This window comes from Hippocampus zosterae, chromosome 8, assembly GCF_025434085.1.
Source record: "Hippocampus zosterae strain Florida chromosome 8, ASM2543408v3, whole genome shotgun sequence".
Taxonomy (NCBI): domain Eukaryota; kingdom Metazoa; phylum Chordata; class Actinopteri; order Syngnathiformes; family Syngnathidae; genus Hippocampus; species Hippocampus zosterae.
This window is the reverse complement of record NC_067458.1, coordinates 5,846,077-5,871,784: the sequence shown is the minus strand read 5'-3', so window position 1 is coordinate 5,871,784 and position 25,708 is coordinate 5,846,077. Positions and strand designations below refer to the sequence as shown.

General features: G+C 40.9%; 1 protein-coding gene across 1 annotated transcript; it reads left to right on the top strand.

Moving 5' to 3' along the window:
* Positions 1-355: 355 nt before the first annotated feature.
* On the top strand, positions 356-19,979 carry dnai3 (dynein axonemal intermediate chain 3). The gene is made up of 21 exons (XM_052073387.1): positions 356-434; positions 2,504-2,688; positions 5,159-5,263; positions 7,290-7,415; positions 7,490-7,689; positions 8,792-8,902; positions 9,113-9,309; positions 9,798-9,901; positions 11,127-11,216; positions 11,366-11,464; positions 12,208-12,327; positions 13,535-13,608; positions 14,021-14,171; positions 15,079-15,181; positions 15,388-15,503; positions 16,217-16,277; positions 16,391-16,533; positions 16,624-16,831; positions 17,528-17,619; positions 17,836-17,949; positions 19,583-19,979. Exons 1-21 carry the CDS (start codon positions 389-391, stop codon positions 19,691-19,693), a joined length of 2,556 nt encoding a protein of 851 aa, XP_051929347.1. The 5' UTR covers positions 356-388; the 3' UTR covers positions 19,694-19,979.
* Positions 19,980-25,708: the final 5,729 nt, after the last annotated feature.

The window sequence follows — 25,708 nt, the reverse complement described above, 5'->3', positions numbered from 1 at the left end:
TTGTGTGTCTATGGAAGTTGGTATGACGTCTCCACTTCATGTATTTTCTTAAGATCAAGCACTTTGCTACTGTATGCGTTTGTATTTTTATTTTTACTTTTTCATGGAAGTACTGTACCTGTATGTCAAAGGTACGATACTGCACCACATTCTATCTTTACCACAAGGTGTCGCCAAACGATAACAAAATTATCTCCCAGTTACCGACTGTGTGGGGATGCAAAACTAAATTCAACAACATTACTACTACTGTACTACTAATCAGTTATTGTTTTATTTTTTTAATCTTCTGTAAAGCTTCTCCTGGAATATTACTACACTGATTTGATTCGTGTTATTTGTTCACAGAGTTCGAATCTCCATCGGTGCACCTATCAGATGAGCAAGAATGCCATCACAGACAAGCTCAAACAGCAGTGCAGAAAATGTTCCAAGTGGGTGTAACATGATCACATGCAATATAATGAAACGTAACGACAGCTAACGGTGATGAGAGCTGAGCTGTAATAAAATGCAAATGTAAAAATCTTGTTCAAACTGAAACATTTTCAAAATACATTGAAAAAGAAAAACACATACTAAGAATGCCTATAAGTATCCACAGGGCAGTTGCGACCCCTTCCCTACTTGTAAACTGTTCAGTCAGATAGTGCCCCAACTACCCCACACTATTTTTCATGGACCCAAAATTTTCGACAAGTATATGAACAATGATGTGCCACAATCGCTCAATGTCAGATGCAGGACATTTTTCATGCAATAATTATATTAATTTGTCAGGTTGCGGTGTGCCGATGTACATCTGAAGGCTCTAGATTTTGTATACTTGTTGGACACAAAATGCATGTTTTTGGAATGTGGAAGGAAACCGGAGTACCTAGAGAAAACCCACGCAGGCACGGGAATACGTTCTAACTCTACACGCGAATGCCAGAGCCGGAATCGAACTCTGCGCTTCTGCACTGTAAGGTGGACGTGCTAACTGGTCAACCACCTGGCTACCCAATGTTTACCTCAAGTTTCAATATTTATAATAAGCATTGTTTTTAGAGTCAAACCGGTACACATATTTTTTCACTTGCCACATTGTGAAATTCAAGCACCTGTGTGCATCTAGGGAGTGGTGGCCTTGAGCATCCACAAAGTTGGAAGCATAGAAATGTCCAAAATATTGTATCTTTTAAGATAAGATATCCTTAATTTATCCTACACTTTTTATGTTGATACAATACATTCATTTGACAAAAGTTGCCCAACTCTGAAATAAATACACACATTAAACACTTTTACTCTTCTTGCTTTAGGAGACAATCTAACAATGTTAAGCATTCCTTTGATGTAATCTGTGGAATTTTGTTGCATAGCCTTGGGCTTGCTCCGTTCTCACCTGTGGATCGATTGTCGTTTTCTATCTAATTTACAACATGCTTTTGGTCAAATACAAGTCACCAACTCTGTATTTAGTGTCGGCCATTGTGCCTTGTACCTTCACGAAATTGAAAATGTTTTTTCGGGTCAACAAAGAAGTGAAATGAACCCCAGCCCAATTTCCGCAGATCTCAATATGAGTCCTTGAATTGGCCAAAATAAACAAATTCAAACAAGTTGACTGACACCGTGGTGTGGGCCATAGTGGTGAAAATATTCGTTAACATCAAAAACAGACCCCAGATTTTCATGATTTGTGGTAAAGTTGTAGGCCTAAGTTAGGCAATAGCAGTCCATTACGAGCTTTACACAAGATGAAGGGGTCCTAAGAAATGAGAATGTTCCATATGGAATACACACACATGCAATCAAGTTGCATTCTTCTGGATTCTGGGACATTACACATCACACACTCTTAATCTGTCAGGCAAATATTTTCTTTTGATGCAATCACTATCGCTGACACTTGACCTTATTAGATGACAGGTGTGAATTTCCACTCCAACGATTTGGTGTGAAGTCTGAATGAGTTTATTGGGAAGGTCGACACACCCAGCTGGGAAGTGGGTTTACTTAAGCTGTACTCCAGCATTCCCTGCATCATGACTGCAACCTTGTGGGGAAGCTTTGAAGAGAGTGGCTATAGGCAGTCATTATACAAAACTGTTATTATACATGTTTACTGTCGATAGTTCTGGGCTAAGCATGTTTCTAGACACGGGTTATCTATTACGAAAATCTCATGAGGTGAACATTTTCCCTCTCTGAAGACATTTACACATTAGAAGAGAACTAGACTCCTTTTACTGTTAGAGGGCCGGAAAACAGAACACAGACCAATAAAGATTTTTTTTTCACCTTCAGTCATTGCAAAAGCAGCCTTATGTTTGATCAGAAAAGTTGGCTCTCTGCAATGTTGTCGTAGTCCGTAGGCGCTATACTGGTATCTTTAGTAGGACTCTGACTTTTTATCCCAGCACAGCAACCAAGAAAATAAGCAAACTAGCTATAGATAGTCTGACATAACATTCATCATTTCAAACATTTTAAAGATTATGACTGAACTTTTTCCAAGGTCACCCAGCGGACATCATCCCCATGGTCCTGACTTCTGCAACTCAGGAGCACTTTGGTTGCATTGCCGATGAGGACGTCACAGGGGAGAACCCCTACAAGCTGCTGAAAAAAGATGACATCTTAGAGGACATGAAGGCAAAAGCTGCAGTGTCTGATTTCAGCCCTGTGAAGCAGATTATTCTGGTGAGGTTTATCTTTACATTGTCCTACGGCTCACTCGGACAAAAGCCAGAAGGCACTGGGATCATGTACAGCCTTTTAAGAGCTGGTGCAAAAAAAAAACAAAAACACTATTCTCTTTGATTATGCATGGGTCACTTGGGATGTGTCAAGTTAGGCTTTAGTTGACACTGCAGGGTGTGATGCTCACCTCAAGTTATTTGTTGAATCTGATCTTTTTATTTTCCTCGTTCACATTACAAAAACAAATCCAGTTCATAATGCCAAAGCAGCGAGGTGAATGTAGGTCGGAATAATTTAGGGGGATAAAAGGCAACGCGCCTCAAGCTTCTTATTTAATGGCGACATCTACTACAGATGACATGACTGTCTCATGTAATAAACAAAGTGTCTGCATGGCTGAATTACTACCATCGCCACAAATGTCCATTTTATCCTAAATATTTCAAATTGGACTATATTAACCCTTTCAGGGACAGCGGTTACTACAGTGGATGGATTATCATGTTACCAGGTTATAGGTTATAATTATTGGTGCATGAAAGGGATAAAGTCAAATGTAAAGATGCAACTGGTACTCAAAACACCTTTGCAAATTCACGGTCAATGTCAGTAATGTCCGGAGCACTCTCTATGCGTGGAGCTCAAATTTGGTATTGGTTGATGTATAGGTTGGATATGCCCGGATGAGCGTTCATCCTGTAGGCGCATTGCATACATATAAAATTTATATCGACATTCAGAAGAGGCCAAGGTTGGAGAGGAAAAAAAATCTGAATTTATCATTCACACTGCATGAAATTAAAATCAGATACTTGTTGCAAGTGCGTCAAACTCACAGTGCAGAGGTCGTGGGTTCAATCCCGGCTCCGGCCTTTCTGTGTGGAGATTACATGCTCTCCCGGGGCCTCCGTGGGGTTCCTCCGTCTACTCTGGTTTCCTCCCACATTCCAATATCATGCATGGCAGCCTGATTGAACACATTTGTGTGTGTGAGCGCGAATGGTTGTTTGTTTTTGTGTGCCCTGCGATTGGCTGGCAAGCGGTTCAGAGTGTCCCCCGCCTACTGCTCGAAGACAGCTGGGATAGGCTCCAGCACCCCCCACTACCCTTGTGATGATAAAGCGGATTAGAAAATGGATGGATGGATACTTGTTGCATTCGGGTAATTGAGCTGAAGTGTGAACATAGTGTTTGTGCGTACCAAGTACAGCTCCTGTTGTGCAGTTTTACTCTATACAAATATTAAGATGAGAGTTTTATTATACTGCAAGCCATTTATTTGAACAAAATAGAGTGATCAGGTGTGTGTCTTTAACCCTTTCAGGGACAGCAGTTACTACAGTGGACAGTTTATCATGTTCTCAGATTATAGGCTGATTGAAAGAGTTTAATCAGGGTACACCAACGTTTTGAAACCGAGCTAAATGTTGGGTACTTGTTAATGCAAAGGGCATACACCGCCAATTTGACATACGCCATAGCAAATTTGCTCAAAGTTTTTGTTTGTAAATCTGCTCATCATTGTTTCTCCCACTTGATTTCATCCACAAACTATCATTTGGTCACATGCTAAAGTGCTGACCTTTGACCTAAACTGTTTTCTCCAAAATGTTATTACTAAAGTTATAATTGAAAAAGAATATCATCAAAAAAAGATTTGATACAGCTTTGACACTTGCTTTAAGCAATCAGTGAAATTCCATGGACCACACTCAGTGCTTTAATACAGATTTAATAACCGTCCAACCATTTTCTGCATCAATAAACTGTGGCACAGCCACACAAAAAACACGAACGCGGTGTGTCAGATCAAGTGACTCAAAGCCAGATTCCTGATTAAAATAAAACTGCTACAGTGGGTCTGAGGATTATTCTTAACTGTCTGTTCCTGATCATTTAAGGTTAAAGGGGACTCATTCAAAGAAAGACTGCTTTTTGTGGCCAAGAGATGAATATAAAAATAGGAAGGATTTTTTTTTCTTGATGTATTTGCATTGCAAAAAAGACAATGTCAAAGAATTAAATGTTCAAATTAAGGAATGAAATGAGTTTCCTATAATAATCAGATGTGTGGCGTTCTACTTTTGGAGAGACACCAACAAGTATGAGTGACACAGAGTATGGATGATGTATGACAGAAAGGTTCAGGGGTACACAAGACCAAATAGGTTGGGAACCGGTGCTTTAACTCATTGTTGGCTGCCACTGATCCCTGCTGGCTTTCGGTAAGAGACACCCTGGACTGGTTGCCAGTCAATTGCAGAGCACACAAGACAACCAACCGACTACAATGACATTCACAACTACGGCCAACTTAGTATATTCCATTACCTTGGATGTGATTGACCCATGCAAGCATAAGGCGAACATAGAAACTTGACACCAAAATTTTGCACCATTGTTTATTGTTTGTATAATGTGGGGGAACTTCTGCTATGGTATAAACTGCACATTGCATATCCATTTACAGGAGTATCCAGAGAGTGAGCTTTTGCTAGTCTATGATCGGGACTTCACCTATGGCCAATTGTTCTATCTGGTTGTGACACCAGAAGCAAAGGAAAGAATACTCAATGTAAGTACCATAAACTCTTTGCTGCTAAATTCAACTTTGTATTATTATTTTTGTTGCTGTTGTACTATTTCATTAGATGCTGCAGTGTATTCATAAGTGGCATATTCTTAGACATTGACTCAGTGTCGCGATTTGTTTTGTCCATTTTTCTACAGAGAGGACAAAAGTATTCGCCCCCTTGAATTTTTTGGAACTTTTGCCACAGTTCAGGTTTCAAACATGGATCTAAAATTAGATTCTTTTTTTATTTTTTGTGAAGAAATAAGACCCAGCGGGACATGTTCGTGAAGGGAATGAAAATCATTTAAAACCTTTTTTTAGAAATAAAAATTTGAAAAGTGAGACACGCGATACGCAAGGCACCTTTCCTATCAAGTTCCCTCATGATTTAGGAACGATCCAATGTTGACCTAAATGACCGACGATGAAAAATATAGTCCGTCTGTATGTAATCTAGTCTCATTATAAAATCACCTGCTCTGTGATGGTCTCAGAAGTCCGTTAAAAGAATACTGAGGAGCAAACAACATCATGAAGACCAAAGAACACACCAAGCATGTCCGGGATAAGGTTGTGGAGATGTTTGTAGCGGGATTACGATATAAAAAATCATATTGAAATAGAGACCCTATCAGACCACCACATTGAGAGAGCACTGACCAGAGGTGTAGCCAAGATGCCCATTATCACTCTCGATCAGTGGTTCTTAACCTGAGTTGGATTGAACCCCAGGGTCTCGTCTCGGGGGTTCGACGGAGCTTCTGCCATGGAGGTTAATACATACCCGACTCAATATGTCAATTAGATATGAGACGTCCGTTTGTCCATCGCTGGGTGCAGATGATCACATTACATTGCTTGTCCAATCAGTGTTGTGGGAAATTTAGTTCAGTCAGTAGTCACCGTGCGACTGTCGTGAAAGTACATCATAGAATTGAAAAAAAAAAACTAGCCTTATGCCATGTAATTTCACTTACTTTTTTCTCTTTTTAGTAAATGTGTTTTTTTGTCTTGAATTTGTAAAAAATCTGATTCTTATTTTTCACGAATGAAGGGTTCAGTGAACGTGCATATGAACTGATTGGGTTCGATACCACTAACAAGGTTAAGAAACACTGATCTAAATGAACGACAGGGATCCACAGCTGAGGTGGGGGGGGTCTATCCAAAGGACAACTATTAGTCACGCACAGCACACATTTGGTCTTTATGGAAGAGTGGCATGAAGAAAGATATTTCTCAATGACAAACATTTAAAAAAAAAATCTCATCTTAAGCTTGACAAGCCACCTGGGGGAGACAACAAAAATGGGGAAAATTGTGCTCTGGTCAAATGCGACCAGAATTAAAATGTTTGGGCTGAATGCAAATTGTTACGTTTGGCACAAAATTAACACTGTACATCACCCTGAACACACCATCCCCACTGTCTAACATGGTGGGGGCAGCATCAGGTTCTGGGGCCACTTTTCTTCAGCGGGGACAAGAATGATGGCAGTGAATGGGAAGTTGCCATCCAACAAGACAATGATTCCAAACGAATGGGTCAAAACTAAACACATCCAGGTGTTAGATTGGCCAAGTCAAAGCCCAGACCTGAATCTAATTGAGAATCTGTGGAAAAATCTGAAAATTGTTGTGCATAAGATGGAGACCCTCATCTTATTTACCTGAGCAGGAGCTGTTTTGCAAGCAAGAATGGGCACACATTTCAGTCTCTCGATGTGTAGAAATGATTCTATACCACAAAAGACGGGATTTTTTTTTCAAAGCATGAACTGAGGTGTGCCGACTTATTTTGCACGCTCCACTTCTCAGTTTTTATTTCTTAAAAAAAAAAAAAAAAGTCACAAATATTTAATGAATTTCATTACATTTCATGTTTGTGTCCGACTCGGTGTTGATTCCTAACAAAAAAATCTAACTTTGTGACTTTATGTTTGAAGCTGGAAATCTGTCATACTGTTTGAAGGGGTCGAATAATTTCCCAAGACACTGTATGTGTTGTTGTGTGTTTGTTCTGCAGCCTCCTGAATCTGAGCCTGAAGAAGATTTAGAGGATGAAATCAAAACTCCAGAACCCAGGGAATGGATATCACTCGGCAGTGAAAAAGAAATTGATGAAGAATCTGTCAAAGAGACAAGAGGGAAGGTACTTCAAAACACGTTAAACAATTGAAGCATTTTGATGCATTCGGGTCTCCTCCGTTTTGTCTCCCTCAAAAGTTATTGTACAAGTTCTCCAGAGCTCTGAGGAATTTTGGGATGCCGGTCTCTCTTTCGGACCGAAATGTTACAGATGTTAAAGATGGCATCCTGGAGTGTGTGTCCTACCAAGACAGGCGATTCAACATCAAGCTGTTACAGAGGGATTGCGGGGTGCAGGCTATTCCCATTGTCCAGAGCAGCAGCGCCCAGACACTGTGGTACGAATATGTCAGCGAATGAGGACATGCTTAACTTACATCCCTGCAGGCTTCTCTCGTCGTTGTACTTTTAACACAAATTACTACTTAAAAAATGTTTGCTTCAGAGTAGGTGGTCCACCTAGATCTCGTCTAGCTCGGTCGGTGCAAATCTGGCTCCGCCCCCGACGGTCGCTTTTCCATCCACCCATCCATCCGTTTTCTAATCGTTGTGTCCTAACAAGGTTCACGGGCATGCTGGAGCCTATCCTAACTGTCTTCGGGCAGTAGGTGGGGTCCACCCTCACCTTGCCACCCGGCCACTTTTCCATTCCACTTTTTCGAGGCCATGTGGTAACAATGGAATAATTCCAGAGAACCTCTTCTAACCTGGTTCTGCAACACAGAGGTCACTGCAAGATGTTGGCATTTCTTTTAGCGACGCGGCAATTAACTCCACTGCAAACCCCCATTTGCGATACAGCGGACCACCACCAAGTCATAAAAATGCAGAATGTACAGCACACATATACTGTGTTTTACAACCGTTTTTATCCACAGTCACAATTTCTTATACACCAATGGATGGAACAGTGAAGCTTGTGGTAGAAAAATTTTGTGAGCAAGACGCACCTTCCAGTCAAATGGATGATAGCGAGCACCATCTTTCAATTTATAGCCACACATTCCTCTTTAGAGCTGCTGCACTTTGCACAATACCACACACACTGCTTTATTCAGAAAGTGGACATGGTCTTCAATGGACGACAGGGCTTGCGCTCACTTGAATGTCCCCAAACCAGTGAAATACATTTTATGTATTGCACAGAAAAGACAAGTCCAACTGAACTGTACTTCACAAATGCGCTGGACTTAAAAAAAAAAGTTTGACATGACTAACATTATGCACAGTTTCAACATTTAATTCAGCAATTCTCACGTACCACTATAGTAAGGCATCGTACCACTCGTTTAATTCGTACCACACTTCATCTAAATATGTTTATGCAGTCTTTCATCTGAAATTCACAAGTGAATGTGCACTTGATATATTTTAGCTAAATTACACACCCTAAGCTCTTTGAATACACATATTGAACAATGTCTTTGATGTACATCACAGGAAGTATATGAGGAATAACTGTACACAGTACACGCCGGGAGAATTGAGCAAAAATGAGAAGGAGAGCCCTCAACCAAGCCTAAGTGATTTTTTTGATGCAGTGACAAACAGGTAAAACAAGATTTTACTTTTTTTGTTTTTTTTAGGATAATACCATTTTATCTTGATTATGACAACGATTTGTGGGAGTCCCTAAAATGTTCTCTGCGACTATTTTCATCAAAGCTTTCATGAGGTTACAGCATATTATAATGTTTTGGAAGATGCTCACTTTTTGTTGGTGGATCATAAAGCATGCTAAAAACAACTTCCTTTTTGTAGGGTTCTGCATGCCCTTCAGCAGGAAGAGATTATGAACGTGTTCAAAGATGACTGGATGGCTTTGGGGACAAACACTGAGGACATTGACTGGTCTGGGAAGGTGTCGGATGTTTTGATGCTGAATCAGGCCTTTTCTGACCCAAATTACTCTCAGGACAAGGAGATCATCTGCCTGCACTGGCATCCCACCATTCAGAGTAAATCTCATTCAAGGCAGCTATTTTTTTTTTTCTAGAACACTCTAAATTGTCCCTAGGTGTGAATGTGAGCGTGGATGGTTGTTCGTCTCTGTGTGCCCTGCGATTGGCTGGCAACTGATCCAGGGTGTCCCCCGCCTACTGCCCGAAGACAGCTGGGATAGGCTCCAGCACCCCCCGCGACCCGAGTGAGGATCAAGCGGCTCGGAAGATGAATGAAGATGAATGAGTTTTCAAAATGTTTACAAATGGAGGTCTTCCCAACATAGTACCGGTACACATACACTCTTACAAGGTTTTGTACTGATGTGAGGTATCCACATGTACAGACACTACCAGCACCGGTACATTATATAGAATAGATGCTCTGGTTGTCTATCTGATCGAAGGTACAGTTGTTCCAGTTTTTGTAATGATAGAGCTAGTGACACATTTTTCTTTGTCTCAGCTTTATTAGGGTGCATTTCATTATCGTATTGCTTTTCAAGGTGTGATGGCTGTGGCAATGACAGAAAAGAAGACACAGCAGTTGGTCAGATCTACTGGGCCACTCATCGTTTTTTACACCTTCTCTGACCCCACTCATGCCAAGGTATGCAAAACTGAGTGTTGAATGCGCATATTGTTGACAGTTGTTAGTGCTGTGTTTTCTCCATCTATCCTGACACCCAGACCAATTGTCCGAAAGCATAAATTATCATATTTTCCGCACAATAAGGCGCTTTGGACTATAAGGTGCACCTTCAATAAATGGGCTATTTTCAGTTTTCATAATAAGGTGCATTGCGTTTTAAGGCGCATAGAATAAAAGCTACATTTGTGGCTGTGGTTGCATTATGGATCCACTAGATGGAGCTACGATAAAGAGAATACAAACAATATAGCTTTATTTATAATGCGCTTTCACAACCGCTGCAGCTGTAACAAAGCCCTTTACAGAACATTTGAAATACTTCGTCCAAGAAATCAGAATACTGATCCATATATAGGGATTATAAGGCGCACTGTCGACTTTCGAGAAAACTATGCTTTTAGGTGCGCTTTATACTGCGGAAATGTAAATGTAAATTTCTCACACGAGAAGAATACCATTGGAGTTCAAATGATTCAAATATATCCACAGATTTCCATCGTTAGCACTAATCTTGACGAATGGGTTTTTTTTTGTACTGAAATAAGATAAGATTTATTATCCGATACTATAGGCCCTATAAAAAACAGAAAAACGTAAATAATATGAGGATGATATCGAATAAGGTCTAATGTGGTAAAAAATCATTACTTTCTTGTTCAAAATGTGAGAGTATTGATTAAACGCAGACACTTTGATCAATAACTGGTGGTGATACCGTGCAACATCATCCCTCACGGTGATGCATGCCTTCCCTTATCCATCTCATCTTCTGTGTATCGTATTCGCACAATATTCTGGTAACCGTTTAAAGTGTGGATAAAGAAGTCGTTCTGTTGTCCAGTTCAGCAGCTGTTAATAGCAGTGGTGTATTTTAACACATTTTCTCCAAAGCACTCTATGCTTAATAACAGCTGCTTTGCATTGCCACTCTGGGCCTCATCCAATGTAGAAACTCGTTTACGCACTTGGTTTTGTGGCTTTAGAAAATAATAATAATAAAATCCAAAATTCCACAGACAAGCATATGGAATGTTAGCTCATACTGTACCCAAAAATGTCATTTGCGCGATATTATTTTTGGACTGATGGAGTGTGTGTGTGTGTGTGTGTGTGTGTGTGTGTGTGTGTGTGTGTGTGTGTGTGTGTGCGTGTGTGTGTGTGTGTGTGTGTGTGTGTGTTGCAGATACTGCTGGAGTGCCCAGATGACATTCTTGCCTTTGAATTCTGCCCCTCTGATCCAAATATTATTGTTGGCGGCTGCGTGAACGGCCAGGTGCTTACATTGACTCTACTTTGTGTCTCAGCTTGCCCGCCCCTGCTGCTTTTGGCCTTGGGACACATTTCTGTCTGCTGTTTTCGGCGATTTCTGCTTCTCAAACATGGTGATCACCAATAACAGACACGGCAACCCGTGTGCCTTAGGTCGTGTTGTGGGAAATATCTACTCACGTCACGCATTTACACCCAGCCCAACATCATCATCATCATCATCGACATGAATCTGTCAAAGGTGACATGCTGGTAAGTGCTTGTATCGTGTCTCTTATGACCACTATTCTCAAGGTGTCTCCCATAGATTAATAAATCGAGAGAGTCCATTAAATACCGCATATCATCTATCTCTTAACATCCAAATAATTAAACAGACAAATCTCCTGTCACCATTGACTAGGCAGCTTTATTTAAAGAGTCACATCTGCCCACGTTTGCTTTGTGCGCTTTTATTGTCCCGCCAGTTGGCCAGCTGTCTCCATCCCTCTCCCTGCTTCTTGTTTTTTGCTTTCCCGAACTCCCTCCCTCTACCTCCATTCTCTTTCTACCCATTTTCTCTTCATTTCCCAGAGCCAACAGCATCAGCTATCACCCTCCAGCTGTCACGTAAACCCCTCCGCCCTCACCTACCACCACAGTTTGTCCCTGAAGATAACGCTCAAGCAAACCAGATCCCTGCCTTCCCTTTTATTTGTGGTGTAAACAAGGCTTTACTTCTCTATTGAGGCTTTGTGGACACTACAGGCACCTGTGGTCTGCTTGTTAGACAAATGAATAAAATCCTTTGATTTGATGTACTGGTAGTGTATTTCCCTTTTCCCACCATGTGATATGCAAAGTCTGTTCACGTGACTTCGCTGGATGGCGTTGATCAAGGTCAAATGCTTAACGTCAGTGTAAAAAATGAAACTTGATGGATTGTAGTACTTTCGCTTTGATTAATACGCAACTCCTTTCACTCCTGATCCCCCACACCTCAATTTCATTGACAGGGCCTTGAGGACAAGAAACACACTAAAGCGCCACTTGTGCGCTACAGTGCAATGTCTGGGGTGGAGAACAGCCACAAGGCACCAATTACAGACGTCCACTGGCTGCCTCAGACATTTGAGGTATGGGTCACTTTGCTAAATTTATGTTCCTGGTGGCCATGGTAATCATACCTGGAGTCACCATGGACAGAACTGGATGGACGTGAGCCCGCGATTTCAATAGACAGGCCGGGCTACATTCCTGAAGCTTTATCAAAATACCAACTTCCCCTTTACTCACTGTAACACCTGTCCTCTCATCTGTTTGCATATTGGAAAACAAGCAATTTGGTGAAGATTGTCTGTTTAAAAACACATTCTGGATAAAATACACAAAATTGTGGGACCCCGGCTTGAGACCGTCACCTGATCCCTGATCAGTTGTTAGATGAGCCCATGTGATGTCATTTTCAGTCAATAGCAAGTGGCAAAATGTGTTTTTAAAGGTGAACAAATTTATTCTTTTTCTCACAGAACACAGGACATAGAACATTTCCAAAGTGAAATACTGTATCTCTTTAAATTGCGCCATCGTTTATAAACATGTCATGAATGCTTGTGCAAACTGCCAAATTTAACCAAAGTTAAACATACCTTAATTGTCTTGATTTTTCATTCCATTGTCTTTGTCTTTAGCTATCCACTATACTAACCGCTGTCCCTGAAAGGGTTAATTTGCACATGGCTGAAAGAATTCAAGCTGGAAGCAAATGATGTAATATAATATCTATATTGACGTATAAGAGAGCAGCAGCTTGCTGGTGTGACATGCTGCCATTAACATAGAGGGTATGGTCACATTTACCCACTAATCGCAACTGCTATTTGTGACGAGTCGACTGGCAAAATAATCGTTTGCAGTAGTAGCAGTCCTTCTGTGTATATGACTTAGCCAAGTTGGTTTGAGAGGAAAAGTAGCTTTTGAGTTTCTTTTTCAGCTATGTTATTTGATTTTGACACTTGAGCTACCCGACAAAATTGAGGCTGTCAAGATATCGTAACACCACCGTCTTGTTCAAATAAAACCTGGTTTTGCACGCTGCACCCATTGGTATTGGAATGTGACATGAGTGCCATCAAACAAGATCATTGTTGCTGGGAATATCAGGATTAGTAAAAAAAAAATGAACCAGAAAATAAATAACGGTAATCATTAATCAGCATCAAGCGGTCACCAGGAACATTTAGAATATATCTCCCTTGTGTCCTTCCTTGCTTGGTACCATCATTAAGTCTTCAGCTGAATAGATATTTGGTAAATTTGTAACTCTCCTTGACCTGTGATTAGGTAACTGCTCAGGGCATTCCAGTGGAGAACAAATCCAATATTTCTGTTCAACTTATGACCTGCTCCCCTGATGGGTAAGTCATTAAAGGGAAGGGGAAAAAAAAGTCAAGAACGTGATTTAAGCTGTTGCATGTAATGCTCGCATGTACCGGTAGTCAGAAGATTATCATCTTTGCCAATTGCAATGGTAACGTTAGATGATTGACTTGAAAGTGTGTCGCACTAATGTCAATGCCACATACTGTTGTACGAACTTCTTGTTCAAACTTTGCTACATTTCCATTTGAGATTTTTGCGTAGATGGGAAGAGAATGAAATAACGGATTTTTGGAGTGGCTTTTTTCATCTTGTTTATTTCACACAAATCATTCATTTCTATTTCATATACTTACTGTTACTGATCCATTGAGACTCTAGCAACGTGCTGGCTTAACAATACGTTTCAATTCGTAGCAGTTCTAATGATAAGAATTTTTCATTTCAAAGCTCTTTGATGTTCTGGGATATCCGAGTGCCAAAACAAGTGCGCCAGACCATGCCAGACAAGAAACAGAATGATTCGGAGAATCAGATGGCAAATTACAGTGACAACAACCCTTTCAAACACTTGGAGAAGATGTGGAAACCCTTCATCACGGTACAACAGGATGCAATGATTTACTGTGTGTTACTTTACAACAGGGGTGCCCGGTCATCACAATCACGAGGAGTGTCGGGGGAAATGGAAAATAAAAATTGTGCTTTTTGTATTTAGTGTACACTGTTCCCGAAGCATCCTATTAATTTTTTACGACGTGCTGAACTGAACAGAAGAGATGATGAATCATCTCTACCAGGGGTGCCCATTACATAGATCGTGATCGACCAGTAGATCAGGGACCGGTCCCAAATCGATCCTAGGGGTGTAGAGGAAAAAAAAAATTGTGTCTCTGTGCATGTTAGTAATATATATTTTTTGTGTGAATGCACACTGCTTCCTAGTCATTCTATCAGTCTCACTTTCACAAAAAGTATTTAAAAAAGAAACTAAAATAAAGCGGGTCATCTTTAACCTACGGTGGCATGTGACTGCGTCACCAAAAGTTGTTAGCGTTCAGCAGTCTGCAGTTTGCAGCTTGTGAACAGAGTTGTTGCGCTATATCTTTAATTGTTATCATTATTCTCATTCAGAGTTGGTTTTGTATAATTCACCGAGGGGACGTGCAAAGACGTGCGAAAGAAGTGTTTTAAAACGGTATGCATGAGCTACAATTGTTAACGGACTGCAAAAGTGCGTCGCATGCCTCAGCATCAGGCTGTTGCGCATCATGGCATGCGTGTGTACGTGCGTATGCTTGTGTGCGTGGTAACGGGTCAATCCCGGGAGGTTGGTTGATCAAAAAGTACTTTGGTCCAAAACATTTGGGCACCCCTGATCTATACACTTTAAAATAGACCAGAAGTCATGTTTTCCTTTCCTATTGTTGACGATCCATAATTCGATTGAGAGTGGTTTATTTTTAAAGGTCATCTTGGTCAAGCATACATTCTTTTTCATGTATTAGGTTCCCTTGGTAAACATGGAGCGGAACGGTGATTACGCCCCACTAAAATTCAGCCTTTACCCCTTCGCCAGTAATACGAATAACAGCAATGCAACAGTCACAGGTGAGAGTGAAAGTGAAGTTTTTATTATTGAGGCGTGTTCCTTTTTAAGAAGGTGCTTGATTAAGTCAACCACGGTATGATTGGTTGATTGATTGTATGAAATAAAATCCACACCGGTGGGCATCAGATGTCAAATCATCAATATGAGGACAAAATCACTCACTTGCTCTCCATTTGTTTTATTTCTAACATTTGTGATGCTCAAGAAAGTGGTGGTGATGGCTCACCGGTAACTCCAGACTACAGTACACTCGAAATACCCTCAGTGAAAGGACTAACACCTCTGCCAGACATAAATACGAAGATTTACATTGGAACACAGGTAAATATTCTCGCAGTCGTCTTCATCCTCAGCATACCGACCGCATTCATGTTCTTTGATCAACACTTGAAATCGTTTTCTGCCATACAGTAGTTAGACCCTGTAGACCTTTTTACAGAATAGGATTTGTACTCGAAACTGGTCAATTGTGTGAATGTCGTGACACACAGATTGGCGAAAACACCCCAATGCTTGTGCATCGAAGTGATTCTTCTTTCACTTGTGAGTTTTTGTGTTTCTCCGCCAAAGACAGGATTATAGTTGAATGGCAAAATGCACAGAAAGGAAATTCAATTAACCTGCCTCCAAATTAGATGACGCTATATGTCAGACTTTAATGTGGATAAATGCTAATTGAATGCATTGTGGAGTTGTTTTTTTTTTCTTTTTCTGGTTAATTTCCTGCTGTGGACAAATATAAAGATGGCAACTAGTTATTGGACAGATACTTGTCTCCTTCCTGCCTACTGCAAGGTGCAGTTAAGGAAGGCGCTGCCCTCCAGCCCTCCAACTCAAGAGGTGCAGCAATGTTGTACACACTCCTTTCTCCCTTGACGTCTCTCCCTGCATGTGTGTGATTAACAAGCGAGCTGCTTGTTCATGAAGGATGACAAATCGGCAGTGCCATTATGATTGCCTGGCTTTGTGCTACTGACTAAACAATTTGATCATACTTGACGAGTGTCTTTCTGTATACAATGCTTTTTTGCCAGGATGGGGAGATTGTTTACACTGACTGGAAAATGGAAAAAAACGACCTTGATCAACTACTTAGTGAGTTACCTTTTAGATTCTATGTGCAAAATTTTCAACTGCAAAGTACAAGAGCCACTATTTCACATTTAATTTGAACCATGTCAAAGATGACTGTTCTCATCTGTCCCAAGGTCCCAAGCCCCTTCATCTTTTCAGAATCCACCCATGCTTGGTCAACACGCTCGAACGCTCGCCCTTTTTTAAAGACATTGTCTTGACTGGGACATCACTATTTGGAAGCTGCAATATTGCCATTTGGAAAGAAGGCGTGCTGGTAAATAGCTGTTTGACCAAACAAAGGCATCTATGAATTCATTTCATTTTCTTGGTTGTTGTTTTTGAGTTCTGACAAACCGACTTCCAGGACGGGCCCATTTTCCTGTTCCCGAGCTCAGACGGGCTATATACTTCAGCATGCTGGTCTTTGACCCGGCCGGCAATTTTCTTCGTCGGGAAAGGAGATGGAAAAGTTGAGGTATGGAATATTCTGCAAAAGTCAGGAGAAGCCATCCACGTGCAAGAGCACATGACCAATGGCAAGATAACCTGCATGAAACCATGGACCACCTCCTGTGAGTATTTGTGTGAAATCACAACGCTTGCTATACAAAAACTCCAGTCACAATGTAGAGATTCTTTCATTTGATTTTACTCAGTTTCACACCATTGCAATCATTGCAAAATCCATTCATACATCCATTTTCAACACCGCTTATCCTAAAGATGGTCGCGGGAATCGCTGCGGCCTATCCCTGCTGACTCTGGGTGAAAGGCGATATAACCTCTGAACCGCCAGTCAGTCACAGGGCACATATAAAGACAAACATCCATACACACCCACTTCACACCGTCACTGAGTGGGAACCGATCCCACGCTGCTCGCACACAAGTCAGGCGAGTGTACCACGACACCATCAGCGACTTTGAAATGCATCTTATGAGTAAATAAAGTTGCTGCATTGTTAGGGTCTCATATTAAATTCCTGCTATTAAATAAGAATGGTCCTGATACCGATTACGTTATTGATACTGAGTAGTATTATATGGCCAATTGTTTTGACACAGCTCCTGTTTCCGATGTGTGTATGCGCCAGTGTACGTGTGACAGTTTCCATAATATTGCAACCGAGCACAGTTTATTCCTTTTTTCTCATGTGGACATGTCGGTGATTCAACATTCCTTTGTTTGCTTTCTCGTGGGATCAGATTTTGTTGTATTGAAGAAGTGTTTATGGATGTTTGCTTTGCATGGCTTTATGTTACTCCAGCCAAGCAGCATTACCTGACTTTGGCTGACGATCTTGGAATCGTCCGAGTTTTTCAAATCCCATCGGCGTTCTATCTTGCTTCCAGGAATGAGGTAAGACATTTTGCCTTTTCCCAAATTCTTTTTAGCAAAGAATCCCAACCAAAACTTCCTGATTGCTGACTTAACTTTGTTTCATCATTTTTGATGAAGAACAAATGGATTTTTGTTTCATTTATTTGATGGCAAATGAAAGTAAACATCACATATTCCAACTATTTCTCTCTCTCTCTCTCTCTCTCTCTCTCTCTCTCTCTCGCATGTGTGTAGAAATTGAACGTAGGGAAATGCATTCATCAGCAGGAGGAGAGGCTAAATGATCTTTTGAAGAGGAAAGAAGTGTGGGAAAACCAGACACCTGCATCAGAAGAGCAAAAGAAAGAGGTGACATTCTGATGCTTGACAGTGCTTATTTATGCCCTACAGCACTGGTGTCAAAGTCTAGGCCCGGGGGCCAGATCTGGTCCTCCGTGTCATTTTATGTGGCCCGCGGGAGCAAATCGTGTGTCAACTTTCATGATTCTTGCTGAAATCTGGACCGAAATGTCAAATTGTCATGGGTAATCAATATCGTAGAGATTTTGCACCGACCCTCCAAGGGAAGAAATAACTCTGAAGTAGCCTGCGACAAAAAATGAGTTTGACACCCCTGCCTTACAGTATTTTATACAGAAACAGGCAGAATTTTGAGCAAATCTTTGCTGCTTATTAACTCTATTAAGAGTGTGCACCAGTTTGATGTTGAAATTGTCGATATCGTATTGAGGTTTTCTCCAACCAAATGATTAATTCATAAACATGGAAATCCAGTGCCCCGTTACAGGGAGCCATTCTTGACAGCACTTGTCTCCCAATTCAGTAATTCTGGAAACCCTTCTGGAGAAAGGTTGGGTATTCTGATCTTGAATTGTCTCTACTTAATGCCACAAAATATGGAACAATCTCTGTTGTTGAGATGAAATGCACGCTTGAATGTTTGTTTGCATGCCTCAGGGGTTGCTAATCTCCTTAGCTAAGGCATACTTTGGTGACTAGATGGTATATCAGGAGTGCTGTGAAAATTTCTAGGGGGACAGCATGACGGATTTCAATTTGAGGTCAAAAGCCACAGTTTGTGAAGACGACACAGAACAGCATTTGGAGCGAGTGAATACGCATGACGGTAGGGGTGATGTGCTGCCTGAGCTTCTAGCAGGTTATAAGTCTGCTAGCAGAGTTCCGGACTTACCGCTCTCTGACCAAGACCTTTTCAGGCACCACAAACACGACATGCGGGCATTCACAGTTGCCGGGTTTCCATTTAGACTTTGGGTTTTTTTTTATTGTCATTCCGTTTGAAGCGAAGTGATCCATTCCGATCTGCCGTTTAAATATGCCAGTACAAGAATCAGAGTAGCTGTTTACAGCCATTTGACATATGCGGATCGATGCAAGCATTCTGTGATTTATCAAGATGGAGTTCAGTGAAGCGCAGAAGTGAAACTGAGATTTAATCTTTTTACACAAGCAACGGCATGATAAAAACAAGTTACAGTACAACTAGTTTGAAAAAAAACCAAACCCTCTCCCATTACGTACCAGCTCTGGTTGCAAGCCCCCATTTTTAAGTGTGTCACTACGCATTTACAGCAACACAAAGCATGCGCAGACCGAACACAGTCTGGCTATACATCATGAACCATATACGTCACTTCTGTGCAGATTGGTGAAAAGAATAATCACCTCCTGAATTAAATGTTATTCATAGTAGGCGTATTTCTTCCAACTGAGGTGTTTATATGGAGCATTTCGTTCCGTTTGGTTATTTGGTTTCAATATTACCGGAGTGCAAGGCTCTATGCAAACCCGACTACTGATCAGGGCAAAGATGAGGATCTTGGGCATCGGAGTCACTGAGTAACGGTTGGAGTCTTGTAACGGTAGAATCATTCTGTCATTATTTGTCATTCTGTGATAACAGAATGTTTTATGAATGAGATTTCAACCAGTTCTAATGCTTCCTTATTCTTTTCTAAAGGTGAGTGAGAAGCCAGGTACCCCCACAGAAGAGCAGGATGATATGAAGGAGTATGAGAATTTTCTATTACTCGAGGAAAGCATCCTTAAAAGCATGGGACTGACGCCATGACAAAACACGCATGGTTTGTTTCACACGTGTTGTTTTGGACAAATTCATTGGACAACGCACAAAAATTTTTCTTTTTCAATGTACAGATTGTATTTGCTTTTTTTTATTCTTAAAGTTAAAGGGGAAATCTATAATGTTCAAGTTGCTTGCAAGATTTGAATGTAGCCTCACTTTACTGTCCCGCATGACATGTAGTTGTTCATACAATGTGCATTATGTACATACAACCGCCAAATGCTAAATGTTAGCAGCTTGATGTTGTATTTTCTGAGATGTACACTCAATTCACTTAGATTTGTTCTTGATTTTACTGTTTGGTGCTTTCTACCGCCTTTATTACCGATTTGTCTTACTGTTTATTGTGCAATTTAAATTGCTCCATGTACAGCACTTTGTATGCAGCGATGGCTGTTTGAAAGTCTATAAATACTGTTGACTTGACTTGACTTGAATTAAAAATATAAGCGACGTGCTCAACTTACCTCACCACCCGATGAGTATGACTTTGGCAGTGGTTTTGCAGGCGCAGTGATTCAGGCATCTGCATCCGTTACAAATACACTGTCCTCCAGAACTATTTGCACCCCGGTAAAAATGTGTTCTTTCTTTTTCTTTCTTTCGAAATAATAACAAAAGGGCACCCCTAATCTCCTCCCTATTATGTTCCACGAGGTGGGAGAATACAGAAAGGGGCTCTTCGACCATTGCTCTTTGCACAATTTCTCAATCAACCAGTGACCTGCGTCCGCTCCACTGCACTCTCCTCTTTAACCCCCACCACAGGTGTGAGAGTATGCTTGTGAAATAAAAATGGAATTTATTTTAAGGCTTATAACACATCTTATCCAGGGGTGCCAATAATTATGGAGGTCCCGCTTTCTGTCTCTACAGTCTATGGCTAGCCTGTGACAAGTTTAGAAAGGATCATTAAAAATAGAATTGCAGCCATAAAATGTGGCCAGAGAGGGATGATTTTTCAAAAGAACTTAATTAGATTCCAATGTCAGGTCACACACACGCCATTTTTTAATATGTATGAGAAAAAGTGGTTTGCAAACTATTTCTAATCCTAATAATGCAGTAAACATTTAAAAAAGAATAATGAGATGGATGGATAATGAGATATTGAATTGTATTTAATGTTAACATTTGTTTGATCAGAACAAATATAATTTAATCGTTTCAAAAATCAACAAACTGACACATCATCTTCAGTGTTTCAAGTCCATTTCCGCCTCATCCCCCTAAGTGAGATCTTGTTTCTGAGTAATGCTATCCATTGCCGGCTTGTTTTCATGGCTTCTCAAGGTCACAGCTTGAATATTGTACATCGCAAGGGAGTCATTTTAGGGCTGCTTTAATTTCAGGATAAGTATATTTTGCTGATAGCCTTGTCATTACTTTGCTAAACGAATTTATGGCTCATTTCACATGCTGTTGATAAACACATACTTCATGAAAAGGACAATTTGAGACCTGAATCCGGGTTGTTTTAGCCAACAGTCATTATTTGACCATACACATGAACAAATGAATCAAATGAACAAAACAATCAAATGTGAAGAGAATGGAAGACATTGTAATTTTCTTCATAACTTTATGTTATCATAAAATAATAACAATAATAATAGAGGTACCGGGTTCAATTCCAGTGTGGAGTTTGCATGTTCTCCGCGGGCCTGCGTGGGTTTTCTCCGGGTACTCCGTTTTCCTCCCACGTTCCAAAAACATGCATGACAGGCTGATTGAACACTCTAAATTGTCCCTAGGTGTGAATGTGAGCGTGGATGGTTGTTCGTCTCTGTGTGCCCTGCGATTGGCTGGCAACCAGTTCAGGATGTCCCCCGCCTACTGCCCGAAGACAGCCGGGATAGGCTCCAGCACCCCCTGCGACCCTTGTGAGAATAAGCAGATCGGAAAATGTAAATGAATGAATGAATGAATAATAATATTGGGTCGGGGTCGACCAATTAATCGGCCGGCCGATTAAATCAGCCAATTATGGCCCTTCACACATTTGTTAACGCATGGAATATGTTTTTAAATTAATCAGCCAATTAATCTGTACTTGGTATGTTTTCAGCCAATCATCAGCTTCTGCCTCAAAAAAATCAATATTGGGCTGGCGCTAAATATTCAAGTGGCTATCTGATGTCTATTCAACGTCAATATGTCATCAAAATCCAATCTTCAACATCAAATTGATGTCAAATTGATGCCACGTGACCACTGGGATGTTCTCCAGCAAGTATGGATTATCTTCTATATGTGTTTGGAAACACAGTGGATGCAAGAAGAAGTTGAGCTCCTAAAGGTCTACTCATTGGGATGTTTGAATGCACCCCAAATATTTTCTCCAATGTTCAGTATCACATGTGCACTTCAAAAACTGTCTAAAATGTTTAAAAGGTAAGCACGCAAACAAACAAGAATAACGAGCAAAAAGATAAACCACTTTTTTTTCCTTGCTAATGTCACTGGGCCTTTTTCTGCCACATTGTTCACAGCATTTATGAGAAAGTTTTCCCCTTGAAGTGTACTGCCAAGAGCCCTCTGGACTCAATTAGTTTCACTCCTTCAAGGGAATAAAATGTGGAGGGTGCCAAGTCCACCGCAGGTCAAGCGCGGCCCAGGAAACCTATAGTGACTACTTGACAGCTGCTATCTGGCCAGAAAAAGAGGTAGGAGTAACTGTAGGAGAAAGGGAGGGTTGGATTTAAAGAAGGGTAGCTCTGCATTTTATAGGGCCCTGTCTTGTGCCAAGTTTTCAGCGGTTTCGAAGAATAGGAAGAGGAGAATAAAAAATAAAGGACCGAAAATTGTGGGGCAAAAGATGGACCGAAATAGAAAACTAAAACAAACACAAACTCGATGGGCTTGTCTTCACCCTTGTCTCGACTCATACTCGGAGGATGGTCATATCATGAGGCAGAGCAGGCAGAGGAGAAGGAAGAATTGGGCTGATTTGACGAAGGCGTCCATAAGGCCCCGAGGCACGAGTAACAGGAAGGCCTCGGTGACAAAGGGGGCCTCTACTCTTGACTTGTCCCTTTCTCAAACCTTAGGGAATGTGCTTTGCAGGCCCTCTCTCCTTGATGGAGCCTCTCACTTTCATCCCGGCCAGCTCAGGAATGTGCCTTCTGCAAATCAACACCACTCACACACACACGCGCGCACACACACACACACACACACACACACACACACACACACACACACGGGACGCCCGGACACGCACAAATGTTTTCCCCATGGCTGTTTGGTTATCATAATCCGCTGTAGCGGTCTATATTTTCTAGTATTCATTCAACTGACACTTCATTCGGTACATCGGTAGAATGTCACTAATATAAACATTTTGGCTAACAATGTTACAAACACATTGTTTTCACTTCATTCATCCTCTATCACTTTTCCCCCATTTATATTCATTATATCCACTTATGTGAACCACACTCTGAGGTCATGCCTTTCAATCTGGTTGAGCGAAGGAATTTGACTCGAGAAGGCATATTTTCTTCAGGTGAGGCCATTCAATTGTTGGTTGACTTTTTGCCTTTGAGTCGTTGATAGCAATCCATCCAGGGCCTGGTTAGGAAAAGCGGCCCCAAAGTGTGATGCTCCCTCGACTATATTTACAGTGAGGATGAGCATTTGATGGTGGTTTTTGGCAATGCTTCTTGAAAATGGAAAACTAACTGTTTATTGCACAAGGCAACTCTAAATAACAGGTCCAACCTCATTATATTTATTGAGCTCTAAGTTGGCTGACTCCTGGCTCTGATTGGTTCTGTAAGGGACTAGCCTATGGGTTTACATAATTTAGTGTCAATCGAAAATGAGTGTAGTAAAGGGATTAGTTTTAATGCAGGTCTTGTATTGGATCGCATTACATGTGCAAGTGTGCCTCATGTCATTTGCCAAGGTTATGCACAAATTGGCAGTAATCTACACTTAGTTTCTTCAACATCCAAAACAACGGACAAGCATCACAGCTTGATACAAGCACACAGGTCATGATATTAAGGATATTCACGGCGTCAGATTTTCCTCAGCTAATGAGGTCATCAAAGTGAAAGACATCTCTTAAAAAATAAACAGAACTAATTAAAGAGCTCTGCTTACGTGGGACAGATTGCCTGAAGTCTGTTTTTTTTTTTTTGTTGGTTTGTTTTGTATTACCACTTCAAAAGAATACAGGATATCCGAAATCCTGTGAAGCAATGCAAGTGGCTTTTGAGCTGGAGGACAGATTCATCTGTTTCGAGCCACTCAAGCCATTACTTTGACGTTGCTGTGGCTAATATTTCTGTTCTTCCACAGTGAGACTTGTATTTTCTTATCTGGGATATACTAAGGATGTCACAGCTTTTCTGACAAATTGGAACTGAGGCGTCGAAGAAGAAATACAAGTCACATATTCAATAAGATAAGATAAGATATCCTTTATTCGTCCCACACTGGGGAAATTTACAGCCTCCAGCAGCAAGAATGTATTTAGAAAGAAGAAAGGAGAAAGAGAAAAAAAAACAACAATCATCTTTCAATTAAATACAATATGAACACGAATGCAACCTTCTGTGCATGTACATACACCCTGAACTTGTTGACGGTCAATTTGGAGGGTACTTGTAGACAAAACCATTCACACCAATATATGGAATATATTGTGATATCAGAAAAAGAACGAAGTGTTCCTTCCCTTGTTTGCGGTTCAGGTATTGCAGATTCACTCTATACAGGATTTTCATTTGTGACCAGTGACCACAACTATATCTGCTGTAGTTTTACCTTGAAATTTTGTGGGGTTTCTTGCTATTTTTCATCCTTCTAAGAAGGACCATTCAAGAAATGTCTTTTTATTTTTATTTTTTTGTGGGATTAGTTTTAAATCTGATTTGTTTTAAAACCAAGACCATGAACTTTAGAGTCACAGAAGTGGAAATTCAAAAACGCCCGTGCACTACTCATTGTGTGTGTGTTTTCAGAGTGGCAGAGCACGCTTCCCTTCTTATTAATTTCCAAACACAGCCTTATGTTCTAAACCAGCTATGTCCAAAGACCGGGCCAGGGCCCAAATGCGGTCTGTGTTCAAATTTCCACCAGCCCACAGCCTTTGGAATCAAAGTAATGATGTGTGGCCCATCAGTACTGTTGACCACAGTAGAAAATACATATGTACAAAAACATTATTTTATATTTCTCCATAAGATAGAAGCAGCGCTCTTGTGTGCTCTCCAAAATGCGTGACGAGGGCGTTCTCCCTCTCCCCAACACACCACCGGTGTTAGAGTGAACCCCTTGCTGCATGACCTTTGTGTGGCCCTTTCCAGCACATTTCTAAAATGGAGACTGTGTCAGAAAAATAAAAATTTGACAAAGAGGACCAGTGCTTCTGGAACAAGTGGAAATTGGCATATTAGTTTCACTGAATTACAAAACAACTGTCTGCCTTGTTCGCTCAGAGACTGTGGCTGTTTTCAAGGAATTTAATATCAAGGGTCACTACGAGAAGAAACATGCAAACTATGACAAGGTGACTGCCAAGAACGGTGTGAAAAATCAAAGCAAATGAAAGCTGAATCTTTGGCCCCCCCTCACACATTTTCACCTCACTATATCTGGCCCCCTTACCAAAAAGTTGGGACACAACCTTGTCCCCAGTTGGAGCGATAAGAGATTGGTTATTTGTCTGTGTGTGCCCTGCGATTGGCTGGCAACCGGTTCAGGGTGTCCCCGCCTGCTGCCCGAAGTCAGCTGGGATAAATTCCAGCACACCACGCGACCCTTGTGAGGATAAAGCAGTTCAGAAAATGGACGGATGGATAAAAAGATAAGTTACGCAAAAGCTTAACTTTCATTCCGATTCTTCACTTACACACATTCGAATATTGATCGTATAATTGTAGAGTTCTTGAATGTTTTAAACTTAGATTAAGATCTACATTAATACACTAAAGGTTACTGTCTGAAGTATTTACTGTTAGCTGCAATGATATTTCGGAGCTATAAGGT